Source organism: Rhagoletis pomonella, unplaced genomic scaffold, assembly GCF_013731165.1.
Source record: "Rhagoletis pomonella isolate Grant_MI unplaced genomic scaffold, Rhpom_1.0 Rhpom_scaffold_00001, whole genome shotgun sequence".
In the NCBI taxonomy this organism is placed as follows: domain Eukaryota; kingdom Metazoa; phylum Arthropoda; class Insecta; order Diptera; family Tephritidae; genus Rhagoletis; species Rhagoletis pomonella.
In genome coordinates, this window is record NW_023458555.1 from 90,512,850 (window position 1) to 90,532,041 (window position 19,192).

Below are 19,192 nucleotides of genomic sequence, written 5' to 3' on the forward strand. Positions count from 1 at the left end.
ACCAATGAGTTTGATAAGTGTAAGAAATCTTATTACATACACCTATCCACTTAAAAGTAGTCGAGGACAAGAAGTTGTGATATAAGAGCATTTTTTCAAACTATTGTTGCTTTTCCACAATAAGTTTTTCATTAAATACGGCCTCAAGCTCAATAAAAATTGTTGAATATAATTGTTGTTATAAGGCCATAAAATAACAAATAGCAGCGGAATAGCTGCGCTTGATTGTGTTGGCTTAACAAGTGAAAAATTCCGAAAAAAAGCAACGATAATTTACAAGGCGAACTTAGCACAGTGCGTGGGAAACTGGCTGAGTCAGTGGGATCGTCGATTCGAATCCTACTGAAAGAAGTCTGATGAGGAAATGTGGTGATTTCCGAAATAGCTATCACTTCTACAATTTTTTCAAATTATTGTTGCTTTTCCACAATAAGTTTTTCATTAAAAACGGCCTCAATCTCAATTAAGATTGTTGAATATAATTGTTATAAGGCCATAAAATAACAAAAACAAATAACTTAAGGACGAGCACCTAAACACAACACACACACAAAGTCTCTGAAAATGTTACTAGCTCACAAAATTCTGGAATTATTCAATTTTTAATGTGTATTCTTAATTAGTTTTGACTTTATGAAGGATTTTCTTTAGTAAAATTTTGTCGTAAGCGTCATTTGTCTACAATTTAGCAGCCACTTTGTATGAAATACGACAAAATGTGATCAAAATTTCTATCAAATTAACGACGCATTTTACTCAATATCTCGGAAACTAAAGGAGAACGCCATTTTTAAGATATTGATTAGTTTAACATGAGTGCATCACCTACTAAATTTTTACTAAATTATCGAATTTTTTTTTGTTATTATCTCGGAAACTAAAGGAGATATCTAAAAACAGATAACACCAATCGAAAGACCTTATTTCAAAATACATAACTGCATCTAGAACTAAACATCGTCAAAATGGCGCTTACGACAATCTTTTACCCAGGCAACGAAATGCAAAAGCGGGAAAAAAGCAACGATCATTAACAAGGTGAACTTAGCACAGTGCGTAGGCAACTGGCTGAGTCAGTGAGATCGTCGGTTCGAATCCTACTGAAAGAAGTCTAATTAGGAAATGTGGTGATTTCCGAAATACATAGCTATCACTTCTATATTTTTTTCAAATTATTGTTGCTTTTCCACAATAAGTTTTTCATTAAAAACGGCCTCAAGCGCAATAAAAATTGTTGAATATAATTGTTATAAGGCCATAAAATAACAGAAGCAAATAACTTAAGGACGAGCACACCTAAAATTTAAACATTCTATAAATAGAATTATTAACAAAAACCAACAACCACATGATCAAGTGTGAACAACAGCGGAATAGCTGCGCTTGATTGTGTTGGCTTAACAAATGAAAAAGTGGGAAAAAAGCAACGATAATTTACAAGGCGAACTTAGTACAGTGCGTAGGCAACTGGCTGAGTCAGCAGGATCGCCGGTTCGAATCCTACTGAAAGAAGGCTGATGAGGAAATGTGGTGATTTCCGAAATACATAGCTATCACTTCTACCATTTTTTCAGATTAGTGTTGCTTTTCCACAATAAGTTTTTCATTAAAAACGGCCTCAAGATCAATAAAAATTGTTGAATATGGGGTATAGTAGTTGCGCTGGGTATGCAGTTACAGTTGCATGCAGTAGGTGCGGCTGCAAGCGGGTGTCTGCTTGGAGCAAGCGGCTCGCTATATAAACGTGTATTTGGTTGCGAAACCACCCCCGTCCCAGCAATGGGTTGTGCGCTGGGCTTGGGACCCGCCACGTAAAAACCACTTCCAGTGAATAAGCAAGGCAAAGCCTCGGATGAGACCCCTCCTTATGATGACGACCACGGCAAACGTTTAAAGGACTACGATTTGAGGGCATGCACCTGGAATGTCCGGACCCTTAATGGGGAAGGTGCCTCTGCCCGGCTGGTTGATGTCCTCGTAAGGACAAAAGCTGACATCACCGCCATCCAAGAAATGCGTTGGACGGGGCAAGGCAAACAATATATAGGGCCTTGCGACGTCTACTACTAGAGCTGTCATGTAAGGAGCGCAGATTCGGAGTTGCATTTGTGGTGGGAGAGAGACTCCGTCGCCGAGTACTGTCGTTCACCCCGGTGGAGGAGCGTCTAGCCACAATCCGCATCAAAGCGAGATTCTTCAACATATCGCTCATCTGCGCCCATGCCCCGACGGAAGAGAAGGATGAGGCATCCAAGGATCTCTTCTATGAGCGCTTGGAGCGCACGTACGAGCGCTGCCCCCGTCATGATATCGAAATCGTGCTTGGCGACTTCAATGCCAGGGTGGGCAAGGAAGGGATCTTTGGAACCACCGTCGGAAAATTCAGCCTCCACGACGAAACGTCTAACAACGGATTGAGGCTGATCGACTTCGCCGGGGCCCGAAACATGGTAGCAAGCAGTACTAGGTTCAAGCATAAAAAGATCCATCAAGCTACGTGGCTGTCTCCGGATCGAAAAACGAGAAACCAAATCGATCATGTGGTGATAGACGGAAGGCACGCTTCCACTGTTTTAGACGTACGCACACTCCGCGGCCCAAACATCGACTCGGACCACTATCTTGTTGCAGCCAACATACGCACCCGCCTCTGTGCAGCAAAAAATGTGCGCCCAAATATGCAAGGAAAGCTTAACGTAGAAAAGCTGCAATCACAACAGACAGCCAGCGCTTTCGCTACTCGACTCTCACACCTGCTCTCAGAGAGCACTCTACAACAAACCGACATATGCGAGCAGTGGAACCACATTTCCCGCTCATTAAGTACCGCCGCCGAAGAAGTAGTCGGATTTCAGCGAGTCCGAAAGAACAACTGGTACGATGAGGAGTGTCAGGAAGCTGCAGAGAAAAAAGATGCCGCCTACAGGGCCACGCTGCGATCGGGCGCAACGCGCGCTATGTGGGACCGCTATAGGGATCTGAAGAGGGAAGCGAGACGTATTTGCCGCAACAAGAAGAGAGAGGCCGAAATACGTGAGTGCGAAGAGCTTGAAATGCTGGCCGACAGGAGGAATGCCCGAAAATTTTACCAGAGTTAGGCGACTTACGGAAGGTTTAAAGACCGGGCACACTCCTGTAAGAACAATAATGGCGACCTAGTAACTGATGTCCAAAGCGTACTTAAATTATGGAGGGAACACTTTTCCGCCCTACTAAATGGTAGCAGCACGGAAAGTTCTGGAGAAGAAGAACCCGAGGCCGCAGTCGATGATGACGGAGTCGACATTCCACCGCCTGACTATGACGAGGTACGTATAGCAATAACGCGGCTGAAAAACAACAAAGCCGCTGGAGCTGACAGCCTGCCAGCTGAGCTATTCAAGTACGGCGGCGAGGAGTTGATAAGGTGCATGCATCAACTCTTGTGCAGAATATGGTCAGATGAACGCATGCACGACGACTGGAATTTAACTGTGCTCTGCCCAATCCACAAGAAAGGTGAAGCCGCCATTCGCGACAACTACCGCGGGATCAGCCTTCTAAGCATATGTTACAAGGTCTTATCGAGCGTATTGTGTGAAAGACTGAAGCCCACCGTCAATGAACTGATTGGGCCTTATCAGTGTGGCTTTAGACCTGGCAAATCCACCATAGACCAAGTATTCACAATACGCCAAATCTTGGAAAAGACCCGCGAGAAAAGGATCGACACTCACCACCTATTTGTCGACTTTAAAGCCGCTTTTGACAGCACTAAAAGAAGTTGCCTATACGCCGCTATGTCTGAATTTGGCATCCCCTCAAAACTCATACGGCTGTGTAAAATGACGTTGAGCAATACCACCAGCTCCGTCAGAATTGGAAAAGACCTCTCCGAGCCGTTCGCCACAAAACGGGGTTTCAGACAGGGCGACTCCATTTCATGTGACTTCTTTAATCTGATGTTGGAGAAGATAATAAGAGCTGTAGAACTGAACCGCTCAGGAACAATTTACTATAAGAGCGTGCAATTGCTGGCTTATGCCGATGACATCGACATCATCGCTAACAAAATCCGCGAAGTCTGTTCTGCCTTTTCCAAGTTGGATAGGGAAGCAAAGCGAATGGGTCTGGTGGTAAACGAGGGCAAGACAGTCAGCACATTCGCGCCTTGGCACCCACGTCACTGTTGACAGTTACAATTTCGAGAAAGTAGAGAATTTCGTTTACTTGGGAACCAGCATTAACACCGATAATAATGTCAGCATTGAAATCCAACGTAGAATAACTCTTGCCAACAAGTGCTACTTTGGACTGAGTAGGCAATTCAGGAGTAAAGTCCTCACTCGACGTACGAAAACCGCGCTCTATAAGTCACTCATCATGCCCGTGCTGGTATATGGCGCAGAAGCATGGACAATGACAACATACGATGAGGCGGCTCTTGGAGTGTTTGAGAGAAAGATTTTGCGGAAGATTTACGCGCCTTTACGCGTTGGCGACGGCGAGTACCGCAGACGATGGAACGATGAGCTGTATGAGCTTTACAACGATATGGACATAGTGCAGCGAATTAAAATACAGCGGCTCCGCTGGCTTGGTAATGTCGTTCGAATGGACACCGACGCTCCAGCTCTGAAAGTATTCAACTCGGAACCTGCTGGTGGTAGCAGAGGAAGAGGGAGGCCCCCACTGCGATGGAAAGATCAGGTGGAGAAGGACTTGGTTTCACTTGGCGTTTCCAATTGGCGTCAGTTGGCACAGAGGAGAAACGACTGGCGTGCTTTGCTGAACTCGGCCAAAATCGCTTAGGCGGTTACAGCGCCAAAAAAGAAGAAGAAGAAATTTATTATAGCAGGAGATTACAATGCCAAACACGCATCCTGGGCATCTAGATTGATTACACCAAAGGGTAGAAATCTTTATAATGTAATCCAGAACAGAGGATTTGACGTCTCGTCTACTGGTCAGCCAAATTATTGTCCATCTGACCTACAAAAAATACCCGATCTTATTGACTTTGGTATAGCAAAGTTTATTGCGCGACACCGAGTTAATACTGAAGCTTTATTTGATCTCTCTTCAGATCATTTACCCTGCGTCATAACATTATCAATGTTAATTATGAAGAAAAAAACAAAAATCTTACAAATAAACACACAAACTGGTTAAAATACAAAAAGTATGTCAGTTCGCACATCGACCTACAAATTCCTATTCGGACCAAGAATGATATCGACAGGGCTGCTTCTTCTATTAAACATCGCAGTTCTTACTGCCCTGGCCTGCACACCCCAAAGATGCTTAACTTAATAAGTAAAAATCGCAAATTAAGAAGGGAAAGGCAAAGAATTCGCTATCCTAAGCTTAAACAGGAGCTAAATGCGTGCACAAAGGAATTACGTATTTTGTTGCAGGAGGAAAAATAACAAAGTAGCCAGTCGATCCTTCAGTCCTTGTCTGCTTCGAAACAGACTGACTACTCCCTCTGGCGAACACTGAAGCATGCGAAGAGGCCCGTTCTTCGACAAGCACAATTACGTACTCAGAACGGAAGCTGGGCGAGGAATGATGAGGATAAAGCAAACGCTTTCGCCTCTCATCTTTCACAAGTCTTTAGACCCACTGAAGGCTCTCATCCCTCCAATATTTCATTACCCCCAGTAGCCTTACCACAAATCCGCTTCGGGTTAAAAAGAAAGATTTAATTAACACCATTGTTCATGATATTCAGAAGAATAAAGCGTCTGGTTACGATAGGATTACAGGTGAAATGATAAAGGAGCTTCCACAAACTGCCGTACATTTTTGGTTACATATTTTTAATAACATGCTTAAGTTGGGACATTTCCTCGACTTATGGAAACTTTCGGAAATAATTATGGTGCCAAAACCAGGCAAAGATCCGACGGTAGTAAGTTCATATCGGCCGATTAGCTTGATTTCTGTATTTACCACAAAAAGATAGTGTCAAATACCTTGGGATGACACTAGATAGAAGACTTACCTGAAAAAAGCATATAGAAAACAAAATTCCCCAAGCGAAACTAAAACAATTAAGCCTAGATAACAAGATGTTGCTTTTTAATATAATGATTAAACCATGTTGGGCATATGGAATCGGGCTTTGGGGCAAAGCGTGCAGTTCCATTTTGACCAGACTTTAAAGACTGCAGTCAAAAATTTTACGCGCCATATGCGGAGCACCGTGGTACATATAAAACACGAATATCCACAAAGATCTTAATGTAAATACGGTGCATGAGGACATAACAGGGCTAAGCGCCGGTTACTCAGCACGGTTAATGATCCATCCAAATCGACTAGCGAGAGATCTTCTTAGCCCGAGAAATGCAAGATGACTAAATAGAAAGGATTTCTCCGATATTCAATGATGCGCAATATAATAAATTTCGATATCTGCAATATATCAATTTCGGCTCTGGAACTCGTCCTTTCAGACCGACTACCCAACACCAGTGTCAGTGCGGCTCGGAAACTTGTCCTTTCCGACCGAACACAGCCTACTGTATTGTAATTACTTAAATATAGAGAAGCGAAGGCGCGGCGTGGAAACTAGTCTTTTTCACCCGCCCAGGCAGTGCGGCTCTGGAACTCGTCCTTTCAGACCGCCTGCCCAGCACGATATCCAGCGATCCTGCTGCTCGGAATATTGTCCATTCCGACAGCCGCAACAACTGCAATAAATATAAGTTAACACATCCGCCGACACCCAACATGTTGCATTCCCACAGTCCGGCAATACACGTGCGCCATGTCAGCATAATTGTGGTTCACAACATAATTGACATCCTACACCTTTGTCAAGGCCAAGTGCATTTCATCATATCATGCAATAGCAATATTATGCAACGCTATCAGACACCTATGGGAACCGTCGGCCACAGTTAGTACCTCTGGCTAATGCTTACGCAACTATTAGTATAACGGAGCCAATGCATTAGGCATTGCAGCGGTGTCAGCATAATTTTCACACGGTTTGAAATCAGTGGGTTGCATATTCCAAGTTACCTGTGGGAATTCAAGGCCAAGGCGGCTCACTGACGTCGCCTATGTCTGGCTATAGAACAACGGCAGCGGAACAGGCTATAAAGGGCGGCAGAACTCGGAGCAGCGGCAGTTGCATCGGGGTGCTACTATAGTCAATTAGGCTTATTTATTTATCTCAATAAAAACCTTTTATTATAACGTTTAAATTACCTCTTTTAATTCCAGGGCAAGTTGGCCCTTTAATTTTTTTTGTTGTTCAGGACCTTCAGTCCTTAACTGTCGCCCGAGCAGGGACCAGTAGTGTTAGTAGTAAAATAAAATCGGGATAATCAAATCAGTGATTAAGTGATTGTGAAAAGTGGAAAGAAGTTATACCAAATAAAAGTGAAAAATAAAAATTAGCTAAAAGGCTATCTAAAAAGAAGCCAGTAAACAAGATATCAAAGAGCTATTAAAGTGCTTAAGTGAAACTAATCAAAAAATAATCAAGTGACAAATAAATGATCCTTGAAGTGTTGTGAGTAAAAATACCCACTTTTCGTCTGCATACTTTTCCTTGTTTATTTCCAGGATGGATTCGCTTCAGGACAACGTAACGAGATTGACTGGTGCAGTTAACGCACTTATGGACCAGCTGAATGGGATAGAGAGGCGTGTATCAAGCTTGGACACACTTCAAAATAGGATCGCTTTGATAGAAGCTGCTACTCCGCAGCTAAATGGAGTGGAAGCAGAAGTACAAGTTCAGCCCCGAGCTCCAGCAACGGAGGCGGAACTTAGGGATATCTCGAGACTTCCAGACTCTGTGAAGGAGCTACAGGTGTTCGACGGTAATCCAAATATGTTTGTGTCATGGGTGCATGCTGTCGAGAGCATCCTTACTGATTTCGAGCTGGTAAAGGGTAAGCCAATCTATCGTGCGATTTTACAGCACATTCGACAAAAGATACGAGGACCCGCCGATACTGCCCTCATATCCTATAGCATTTTTGACGCTGACTGGACTGCCATGATGGAGTGTCTATCACTCCATTACGCCGACAAACGCGACATACGCACCTTGGAGTACCAACTCCACCAACTCTCCCAAAAGGATTCGCGGCTCGATGACTTCTATGGAACCGTGAATCACCAATTTTCTTTAATTATAAATAAACTCAAAACTGAGAAATATTCTCAGGAGACAGTGCAGGTACTAATAGATACGTACAGAAATCGTGCGCTTGATGTGTTCATCCGTGGATTGAATGGGGATCTTTCAAAGATGCTCCTGGTTCAGCGTCCTAAGAATCTACCTGAGGCATACTCAAGGTGCCTCGAGATACAGAATACAAATTTGAGGAACTACACGGTACACACTGCACGGTTTAATAACCGCATTGTCGCACCGATGAATACCATGCCAGATCGCATGCATGGTTTGGATGGTAACAAGGCGCCTCCACTTCCACCAAGGACAACATGGCGTCCCCAAGAGCGACGATATCGCCTTGAAAAACGAGTTGGACACATTACTCCTAGGCGAGATCCTCCGTCAACCTCTCAGCCACCCGTCGAGAAGATGGACGTGGACCAGTCGGTCCAATCGCGCAAAGTGAACTACATGAATAGACCGAATCCCTTTAAACGAGGTGCAAGATCAGATAATCTTCCACGAAAACAGCAAAAGCTGTTCAACATAGAGACGGACGATAGCAATGACGAAGTGACTAACTACTTGCAGACTTCACAGGAGGCACAGGAGGAGAATTTTTTATCCAACGGCCATCTAGCGTACCTTACTTAGAGTACGTACTCCTTGACGGCCGCACCTTAGATTTTCTTGTCGACACTGGTGCCAATAAAAACTTCATTAAGCAAACGGTTGTCAAGCAAGGCAAACCAGTCGACAGATCCTTTACCGTAAGATCAGCAGGCGGAAGTATCCCGATACAGAAAAAACTAAGTTTGAATTTGTTTAAGACTCTGACATAACCTTCTTTGTGCTCCCAGGATTAACCTCATTTGACGGAATCATAGGGGACGATACACTTAGGGATATTGGTGCGATAGTGGACAGAAAATCTAATATTCTAAAGGTTAACGAATTTAAAATCCCGCTGAAGGCTCGCATATCCACCCAAGTGAATTATATCTTGTCTAAGGACATCCCTGTTGAAACGGAGGAAAAAGTGAACAAACTAGTAGCTAAATTTAGCAACCTTTTCCTACCTATTAAGGGGAACGAATTAGTACACTTGCGTACGCGCAGAAATTAAAACGTCAACTTCTGAACCAGTTTATAGCAAAAGCTATCCTTATCCTTCTTGCATGAGAGAAGAGGTCGACCGGCAGGTGGACGAATTGCTGCAAGATGGAGTTATCCGACCATCAAAGAGTCCATACAACTCTCCTATTTGGGTGGTTCCTAAGATACCTAAACCAAATGGGGAGAAGCAGTACCGTATGGTAATTGACTACAAAAGGCTTAACGCTGTAACGCTTCCCGACACCTATCCTATCCCTGACATAAACGCTACTTTGTGTAGCCTTGGAAACTCCCGTTACTTCACGACCATTGACTTAACTTCTGGGTTCCACCAAATCCCTATGAAGGAATCCGGCATATCTAAGACTGCTTTTTCGACCATGAACGGTAAATACGAATTTTTGAGATTGCCTTTTGGCCTCAAGAACGCGCCAGCCATCTTCCAGCGTATGATGGACGATGTACTGAAACAATATATCGGTAAAATCTGCTATGTTTACATCGACGATATCACTGTGTTTGGTAAGGATGCTGACGATCATTTGAAGAATGTCCAAATGGTATTTTCTCGATTGTTGGAATCCAATCGAAAAGTGAATTTAGAAAAAACCTGCTTCCTGCAAACTGAAGTTGAATTTTTGGGGTACATCATCACTCGCGAAGGAGTTCGTCCTGACCCAAAAAAAGGTTCAGGCTATGAATCTAATTTTGCCACCATGCAATTTGAAAGATCTGAAAAGTTTTTTGGGAATGACCTCCTACTATCGGAAGTTCGTTGGTGACTACGCAAAAATAGCTAAGCCATTGACAAATCTAACGCGCGGGAAAAATGCACAAATAAAAGCCAGTGCATCGAGGAAAATAGATTACCTAAAACGTATGCTAACTTCCGCTGATGTCCTGGCATTTCCTGATTTTGGTAAGCCTTTTAATTTGACCACAGATGCGTCGAACTACGCAATTGGTGCAGTTCTATCCCAGGGGGATATAGGTACGGACAAACCAATTGCATATATTTCTCGCTCCCTGAACAAGGCCGAGGAAAACTATGCTACGAATGAAAAGGAGATGCTAGCCATAGTGTGGGCATTAGATAATTTGAGGTCGTATTTGTACGGTGCCAAAAAGATAAGAACATATACTGATCACCAACCATTAACATTTTCCTTAAGCTGTCGCAATTATAATGCAAAACTAAAGAGATGGAAAGCACGCATCGAAGAATATAACTGTGAAATAATTTATAAGCCAGGGAAGGCTAATGTGGTCGCGGATGCTCTTTCCCGTCTTAAGACTGAACTCAACGCCTTAACGGATTCTGTGGTCAGGAAGCGAAATAGGAAATAGTGATGAGGTAGCAACAATGCACTCCGCTGAACAGGATAATTCCGATCTTATACCACACGTCGAGGCCCCCATAAACGTCTTTAGGAATCAGGTGATATTTAGAGTAGGTCAGGAATCTCGATGCCATGAGCAACCGCATCATGGCTACCGCAGATATTTTATTTCTTTACCAAATATCAACAGTTCAAACGTTATTCCAATTCTCAAAGAATGCCTTAATCCTAATGTTATAAATGGCATAAAAATTCCTGAGGAATTTCTCCAATCACTGCCAAACGTGTATGCTAATAATTTCCACGGGTATAGGATCCGGATAACTCAGCGCCTAGTGGAAGACGTGACCATCCCTGATAGAATATTCGATATAATCGAGGAAGAGCATCGCAGAGCCCACAGGAATCCCCAGGAAAATAGAGAGCAGATTCTAGAAAAGTACTACTTTCCAGGTATGTCAAAACAAATTAGGGATTATGTTAGGCAGTGCGAAGTGTGTAAGCTTAATAAATATGACAGGCATCCGGCTAAGCCTCACCTCCAACCGACACTGATTCCCAGCTACCCATGCGAGATCATTCACATAGATATTTTTGAGATTGAGAAATAGAAGTTTCTGAGCTGTGTGGACAAGTTTTCAAAATTCGCAAAATTATTCGCTATCAAAAATAAGTCGTCCATTTATATCCGAAGGAAACTTACTGAAGTTTTACATTATTTTTCCGTGCCCCAAATATTGGTCATGGACAATGAGAGGGGATTCCTAACTCCACTCGTTCTCAATTACATTAGATCTCTCGGGATTGAAATTTACCAGACGCCCACCCAGCGGAGTGAAGCCAATGGCCAGGTAGAAAGGTTACATTCAACCTTGATTGAAATTTATTTGTGCATATCCAAGAATGATATAATACAAGATTGCGCATTCCTGCGGGTGATGACGTCAAGATAGCAAGGAATAGTGTAGATAAAGGAAAGAATAATTGGAGATAGAGGAGAAAACAAGTGTTAACTGTCAAACCATGGAGGTCGCCATATTTACTTACATATAAACATCTCTGCATACATACAAACAGTTTGCTAAAATGACGTCACACGAACAGCTGATTCTGTCAAATTCGCCAAGAACAAAGTAGCGGTATTGCTGATTGCGCCACCTCTGTCTTCCTACATCGTGGTGCATATCTAACGACTTTCCTAGGATGACTCCCAAAGAGAGGGTAGCGATAGTCGTAGATAGGTACAACAATACCATCCATCCCATAACAAAAAGGAAACCGGTAGATATATTCTTTAACAGAACAGCTAGGGTAAACTACCAAGGCTTAAGGGACTTTAGGGATCAAACGCATGAGAATATCAAAGCTTTGTTACTACATGAACAAGAAGCTAGAAATGCAAGGATCAATTCAGAACGCTCGCCACCCAAAGAATATAATAGTGGCGATACTCTGTTCATAGCAAAAAGACAAATAAAGGGGAAACAATAGCCTCTATTTAAATAAGAAACAATCGCAGAAAATAGAAATGCGACAATAGTAACTGAAAGTGGGAAAAAATTCCACAAAGCAGATATAAAAAATGTGTAAGATAACATTAGACAAAAGGTTAATAAGAAGCTTAAGATTACTAGAATCCGGCGGTTCGGAATGCAAGCGTTTATGCGTTTGTAGTCGATGAAGTCATAGTGGTTCAATTCCACCTCGCTCAGTGGTGTGAGATGGCAGATTCGAGGTGGTTCAACTCCCCCACGGTAATCTTCTGCTTATTTGCGTGAAGCCACCCGTGCCATGAGTAGGTAATTTGCAATTATAAACGCTTATGACTAAAAGGGACCAACGCGGACCTTCCATAGACAAATAATACCTATAGTCCGATGCAAAAAACCATAAATACACATTCTGCTAAATAAGTACGCAAAAGTAACAAATGTATAGAAGAATAATCTCCAAAAATAAAAAATTAAAGAAAAATGAAAGAACATGCAAATATGATGCAAATGCAAATGCTAAACAAATAAAAAATGGAGAAAGTGAATTCTCACAAAAAAAGGGGAAACAAGATTGCATGAAATTTATTACTACAATTAACTTTCATTTATCGCATTAAACACTTACCACTAATTAATTAACAATTAACACAATTAACTACTTCACTACTGGGTTCCCTAAGAAAATAAACAATAACAAAAGAACATGCAAATCTCTCAATTTTGTCACTATTCACCCCATGCAACTCAAAACTAGAATAAGGATCTTAGGTTAATTAAAAACATAAAGTTAGATAACTAGTTAAATGAGTAGAATAGTTAAGAGAAAAAGGATATGATTAAGACGAAATTTAGAATTAAGACTTTGAGTAGAATAAAAAATATAATAATGCAAAAAAGATATGGCTAAGACGAATTTTAGAATTAAAACTTTGAATTGTAGAGTCACTATAATAACGTGGGTATGGGTAATAAACCATTAGTAGACTAATGTATTAATCTAATCCGTAGCACGTGCATCTGCGCCATTGCGCTTTCATATGACCTATTCAAGATAGACTCACCCCTAGTAACCATACGAGATGGGTATGGATGGATCATCGATGGACACTTCAAGCTAATTCATGTGGTAAATTTGGAACGATTCGAACTGGCAACAAATCGGCAACTACCTTAAATGAAACAACAGCATCTACAGAGGTACTACTATTCCAGCTAGGCAGTATCCGCACACGTTTAAACGAACTAAGAGGTCACGAGACGGCTAGATTAAAACGATCTATTAACTGGATTGGCTCAGCTTGGAAATGGATTGCTGGCTCACCTGATGCTACGCACTGGGATGAGGTCCTCCGAAACGAAAATTCCCTTAATAAAAATAACGAGCAGCAATACAAGGTGAATGATAAAATTTTTAAGAAAACTAATCAGTTATTGCAGAGGCTCAATGGCATTGTGGTCGCCACCAATGATGTAATCAACAAGAGGAACTTGGACAGGATTTCTCAAGAAGTCCAGCATAAAATCTTTATCCTGAATGAAGACGTCAACGAACTGATCCGTGCTGATGGCTAAGGCAGAAGTCGTCAACACCAATCTTCTGAGTATAGAGGAAGTTAACCAGCTTGTCAGTGAGATCGACGTTCTTCCATACAGCAACGCCATCGAAGCCATTGAATATAGCAAACCATCGATCTACACCAACAACACACTCCTCTTATACGTGTTGTCCCTACCAAAGGTCACAGAAGCTAGATTTAATCACCTGATCGCAACAGAACGGCGTCCGAGTAGAATTGGCATATCAAACAATCCTGACCTGACTCGTCTTCTCAAGGGAGGACAAACAAGTTGTACTTACGCCACCTGTAACGATTCCACTGTTGAAATCATCAAGGATGATACCATTTTCCCTGACAATTTTATAGGGATTGTAAAATCAGGTAACAATTCAAATACACTTAATGGTTCTTATATCCTCCAGATGGACAATGAGACCGTAGCAATCAATGGCAAAAACTACTCGAGTACTAGTAGATCAGGAGTACAGGTGCTTCCACCAATCTTGGCCAGCGTCACTAACCGCAGTGTGGTAATGAACCTTAACCTAATACACGGGATGACATCTCATAATATCAAGCTCCTGGGATACCTCAAGGAGAAAACCAATTGGTTTGCATTCACCGAAGGTTTGGTGTTAGTCATACTAATGTTATCGCTTTGGCACATTTGGAGAAGGATTACGGCGAAGATACACCTACCTGCATTGAACATTGACAACAAGGCTAATTCAAAAACCGAGGAACGTCCATCTAATCTGCGGGACGCAGATCTTTAAAGGGGGAGGAGTTAACACATCCGCCGACACCCAACATGTTGCATTCCCACAGTCCGGCAATACACGTGCGCCATGTCAGCATAATTGTGGTTCACAACATAATTGACATCCTACACCTTTGTCAAGGCCAAGTGCATTTCATCATATCATGCAATAGCAATATTATGCAACGCTATCAGACACCTATGGGAACCGTCGGCCACCTCTGGCTTATGCTTACGCAACCATTAGTATAACGGAGCCAATGCATTAGGCATTGCAGCGGTGTCAGCATAATTTCATTTCACACGGTTTGAAATCAGTGTGTTGCATATTCCAAGTTACCTGTGGGAATTCAAGGCCAAGACGGCTCACTGACGTCGCCTATGTCTGGCTATAGAACAACGGCAGCGGAACAGGTTATAAAGGGCGGCAGAACTCGGAGCAGCGGCAGTTTCATCGGGGTGTTACTATAGTCAATTAGGCTTATTTATTTATCTCAATAAAGACCTTTTATTATAACGTTTAAATTACCTCTTTTAATTCCAGGGCAAATTGACCCTTTAATTTTTTTTGTTGTTCAGGACCTTCAGTCCTTAACTTGTATATGTATGGAAAAATAAAAAAATTCTAAGCGTTACCGCAGAAGTTTTAAATTTAATGGTAGTTTGTAAGATTTGAAAACTTATTGTTAGTTTCGAAAGAAAGATTCAATAAATAAATACATATTATAAAAAAAAACAAATCCCATAACTCGAGTCTAGCGCCGCTGTTGAGTTGAAACGATCCCCTGCAGTGATACGCCAAACTAGTCAGGAAAAATACTAGTTTACAACTAGAATTTCCTGACTGAAACCGAACTAGTTCGAAAATGACCAGACTTGTACCCAGTACAAAACGATTTATGTAATCATGCCCTGTTTTATTTGACTTCGACAGTTGAACACAATAGAGTACACAAAATATTATAACTTTTATTTGGGTATATTGTAAACCGTTAAAGCGAGTACGTACTCGTAATTATACCATACTTGTTAAATAATGATTAATACTCATAATGATTATTAATTAAAACATGTTTTTTTGAATAACCGTTTAATGGTTAAATACCGATATAAGCACCTTTTTAATGATTAATAATTACTTAAACAAAATTTTTTTAATTAATTCGTTAATTTTAATTACATCATTATTTTGTTATTTTTGATCAATTTCAATTATTTTTGACTCTTTTTAATTACAAATTAATATAATTATTTGATTAATTTTAATTATCAATCAACAAGCCAAAGTATAGACAAAAATTAGGAATATTTATCAACTACTTGAATGATTTATTTACTTTATTCTTATCCAAATCTCAATTTTAAACATTAATTATTACTTTAAAAAAATTTTAAAACGAATGGATTGAAATGTGCAAAGTTATTTAAACACTAATTATTACTTTAAACAAATTTTAAAACGAAAGGACTGAAATGTGCAAAGTTAACGAATTTAATTTATTTTAATGAAAACTCTTATTTTTATTTTAGTTCACTCAAAATGAACTACGGTATTCGTTTTATTTTTAACTAAAATGTTTTCTTTTCCATATTTTTAAAAAAAGATAAAAATATAGCATTTACTGTACCTGAAAGCTTTTACTTTTAATATCGATTAATGGAAAATGCCTTTAAATTTATGTTCGAATGTTTGAAATATTTATGTATTTATTTTTCCTTTTAATTAATACTCAAAAAATTTTACACTAATTATTGGCAAATCTAAGGCTGCTAAATAAAAATGTGTAATATTTTAAAGTGTACTTAATCAAAAGTCTTTCATTGTATATTCATGAATTCATTTAATTTTTTGACTTCCAAAGTAGCGGTTTTGGTCCATAATTGGTAGGGTTGCCAGATTTTTTATGCGCGAAATCAGTACATTGGACTTTTTCATGCTAAAAAAATCAGTACTTCTCAGTACGTTTTTATTCAAAGCAAAATTATGAATGTAAGCAACAGAAAATAATTTAAAACGCCTGAGTTCTTGTTTTTAACAATATTTTGGTATATAAATAAAATATAGTTCATAAAAAATAAAAGTTTTATTCATTTTAAAATGAGTGTACACATCATTATACACAGGAGCCAATAAATTATTTTATATTTGTGACTTTTTGAATAGCAATAACACTGTACGGCAAAATCAATTTTTTTTCTGGGTATTGGACCAAACCGATTTTTTTTAAGAGATTGAGTCATAGCTAAGTAATTTCTCAGTTCGAAGTTCGAAATTGGACCTTTGGTAAAAAATTATTTTAAATTACTGTATGTAAACTACTAAAGAAAGTAAAAACATAGTCGTTGTACACCCTTTTCTCTTATTTAAACGATATATAACTTTTTCTATGTTACAGGTGCTACAGGTCGGGTCTTTGAAAAATTTAAAATCTTATATTTCAACCCGCTTTCTTGTGATATGCAATTTGTATACTTCGTATGTATAAATCTGAGAAAAAACATTTAAAAGGAAAAAATACCTTTTTTTTATAAAAAAAATATTTTAGATAAAAACGCCATACGGCATCACTAGTAGTTCATAAAATATAAAAATGTTATTCATTTTAACATGAGTGTACACATCATCGTACACAGGAGCCAATAAATTATTTTATATTTATGAAATTTTTTAATAGCAATAATGAGATCATTTCCATTTTCAGTGTTTAAATAGTCAAAGAATTCTATACATTTCATTTTAAAATTACTTCTAATTTGAAGTTTACTATCAAAAATTTTAATTAGAAGCCGGTTTCTCTCTGCGCCAGGAAACAAACGTTACTCTTAAGATCCTCTCATACTCATTCTATATTTCCTCATGGCTTTAATAATTTTTCAACTATGCAAAAACTGTGAAAGACTAAGAATTCGCTAAAAAGAGTATCTAACTCTATGTCTTGTATGCAAAACTCTTTTACAGTCAGTAAATTGAGAAAAAGGTCTTGTAAGTTATAGGCAAAAGCCATTCGAATATTGAAATTTATTGTTATTAAACTGAAAGTTATTTTCGAGTTACTTAAAAACCCTCGATAAAAATTTGAACTTTCTTTTTAAATAATTTAAGCTCCATCATATTGTCGCAACTGGTACGTAACGACCCGGCGATATGCCCATAAAACGATTGATCTTTTCGTTGTATGCGGAATAGCTGCGCTTGATTGTGTTGGCATAACAAAAGTGAAAATAGTGGAAAAAAGCAAACGATAATTTACAAGGCGTACTTAGCACGGTGCATAGGCAACTGGCTGAGTCAGTGGGATCGTCGGTTCGAATCCTACTGAAAGAAGTCTGATGAGGAAATGTGGTGATTTCCGAAATAGCTATCACTTCTACCATTTTTTCAAATTAATGTTGCTTTTCCACAATAAATTTTCATTTAATAAACGGCCTCGAGCTCAATATAAATTGTTGAATATAATTGTTATGAGGCCAAAAAAAATAACAAAAACAAATAACTTAAGGAAGAGCACACCTAAAAGATAAACATTCTAAAATAGAATTATTAGCAAAAACCAACAATACCAACAACCACATGATCAAGTGAAATGCAGCGGAATAGCTGCGCTTGATTGTGTTGGCATAAAAAAAATGAAAATAGTGGAAAAAAGCAAACGATAATTTACAATGCGTACTTAGCACGGTGCATAGGCAACTGGCTGAGTCAGTGGGATCGTCGGTTCGAATCCTACTGAAAGAAGTCTGATGAGGAAATGTGGTGATTTCCCAAATAGCTATCACTTCTACCATTTTTTCAAATTATTGTTGCTTTTCCACAATAAATTTTCATTTAAAAAACGGCCTCGAGCTCAATATAAATTGTTGAATATAATTGTTATAAGGCCAAAAAAAAAAATAACAAAAACAAATAACTTAAGGAAGAGCACACCTAAAAGTTAAACATTCTAAAATAGAATTATTAGCAAAAACCAACAATACCAACAGCCAAATGATCAAGTGAATTGCAACGGAATAAATGCGCTTGATTGTGTTGGCATAACAAAAATGAAAATAGTGGAAAAAAGCACACGATAATTTACAAGGCGTACTTGACACGGTGCATAGGCAACTGGCTGAGTCAGTGGGATCGTCGGTTCGAATCCTACTGAAAGAAGTCTGATGAGGAAATATGGTGATTTCCGAAATAGCTATCACTTCTACCATTTTTTCGAATTATTGTTGCTTTTCCACAATAAATTTTCAATATAAATTGTTGAATATAAAAACCTTAAGAAAATACTAAAGTATTCTGTTTGAATAGAAAATTCAGTACAAATCAGTGCAAATTTTGAAAAATCAGGACATTAGCGTACTGATTGAAGAAATTAATAAAATCAGTACAAGAGTTAAAAAATCAGTACTGTACTGATAAAATCAGTACGTCTGGCAACCGTAATAATTGGACTAGTACTTTTCTGTCTGTTTTGAACTAGTATGAGACTGGTATATTTCTGACCGAAATCTGACAATTGCCATCTTGTAGGACATCCCCATGTTAAAAATACCAGTTGATTGCATGGAAAAAAGATAGTTGGCTGACTAGTTGGGCATGAGATTCATACTAGTTGTGAGGTAGTTTACAACTAGTTCATTTGACTGCAGGGTCGTTAAGCAGTGGTTGGTGGTGTGAGTGTGAGTTTTGTTTGTTTATGTGATGAACAGGGAACGGATTTTTAGGACCTAAAAACCTATAAAAAAGGCAATGGGCAGGAATTGGCATCCAGCATCAGAATCCTCAGCCTCAAAAGATCGTGTAACGAAATCTG

At 39.5% G+C, this 19,192-nt stretch overlaps 2 protein-coding genes across 2 annotated transcripts in view; both read left to right on the forward strand.

The window, feature by feature from the left end:
- Positions 1–19,192, forward strand: part of LOC118748698 (protein unc-13 homolog 4B) — a gene marked incomplete at both ends in the record, with an annotated part of 302,206 nt that overhangs the window by 102,144 nt on the left and 180,870 nt on the right.
- On the forward strand, positions 11,829–14,976 carry LOC118748710. Its single transcript, XM_036483359.1, has 2 exons — positions 11,829–13,197; positions 13,284–14,976. The coding sequence occupies exon 2, from the start codon at positions 13,636–13,638 to the stop codon at positions 14,404–14,406; it is 771 nt and encodes a 256-aa protein (XP_036339252.1). The 5' UTR covers positions 11,829–13,197; positions 13,284–13,635; the 3' UTR covers positions 14,407–14,976.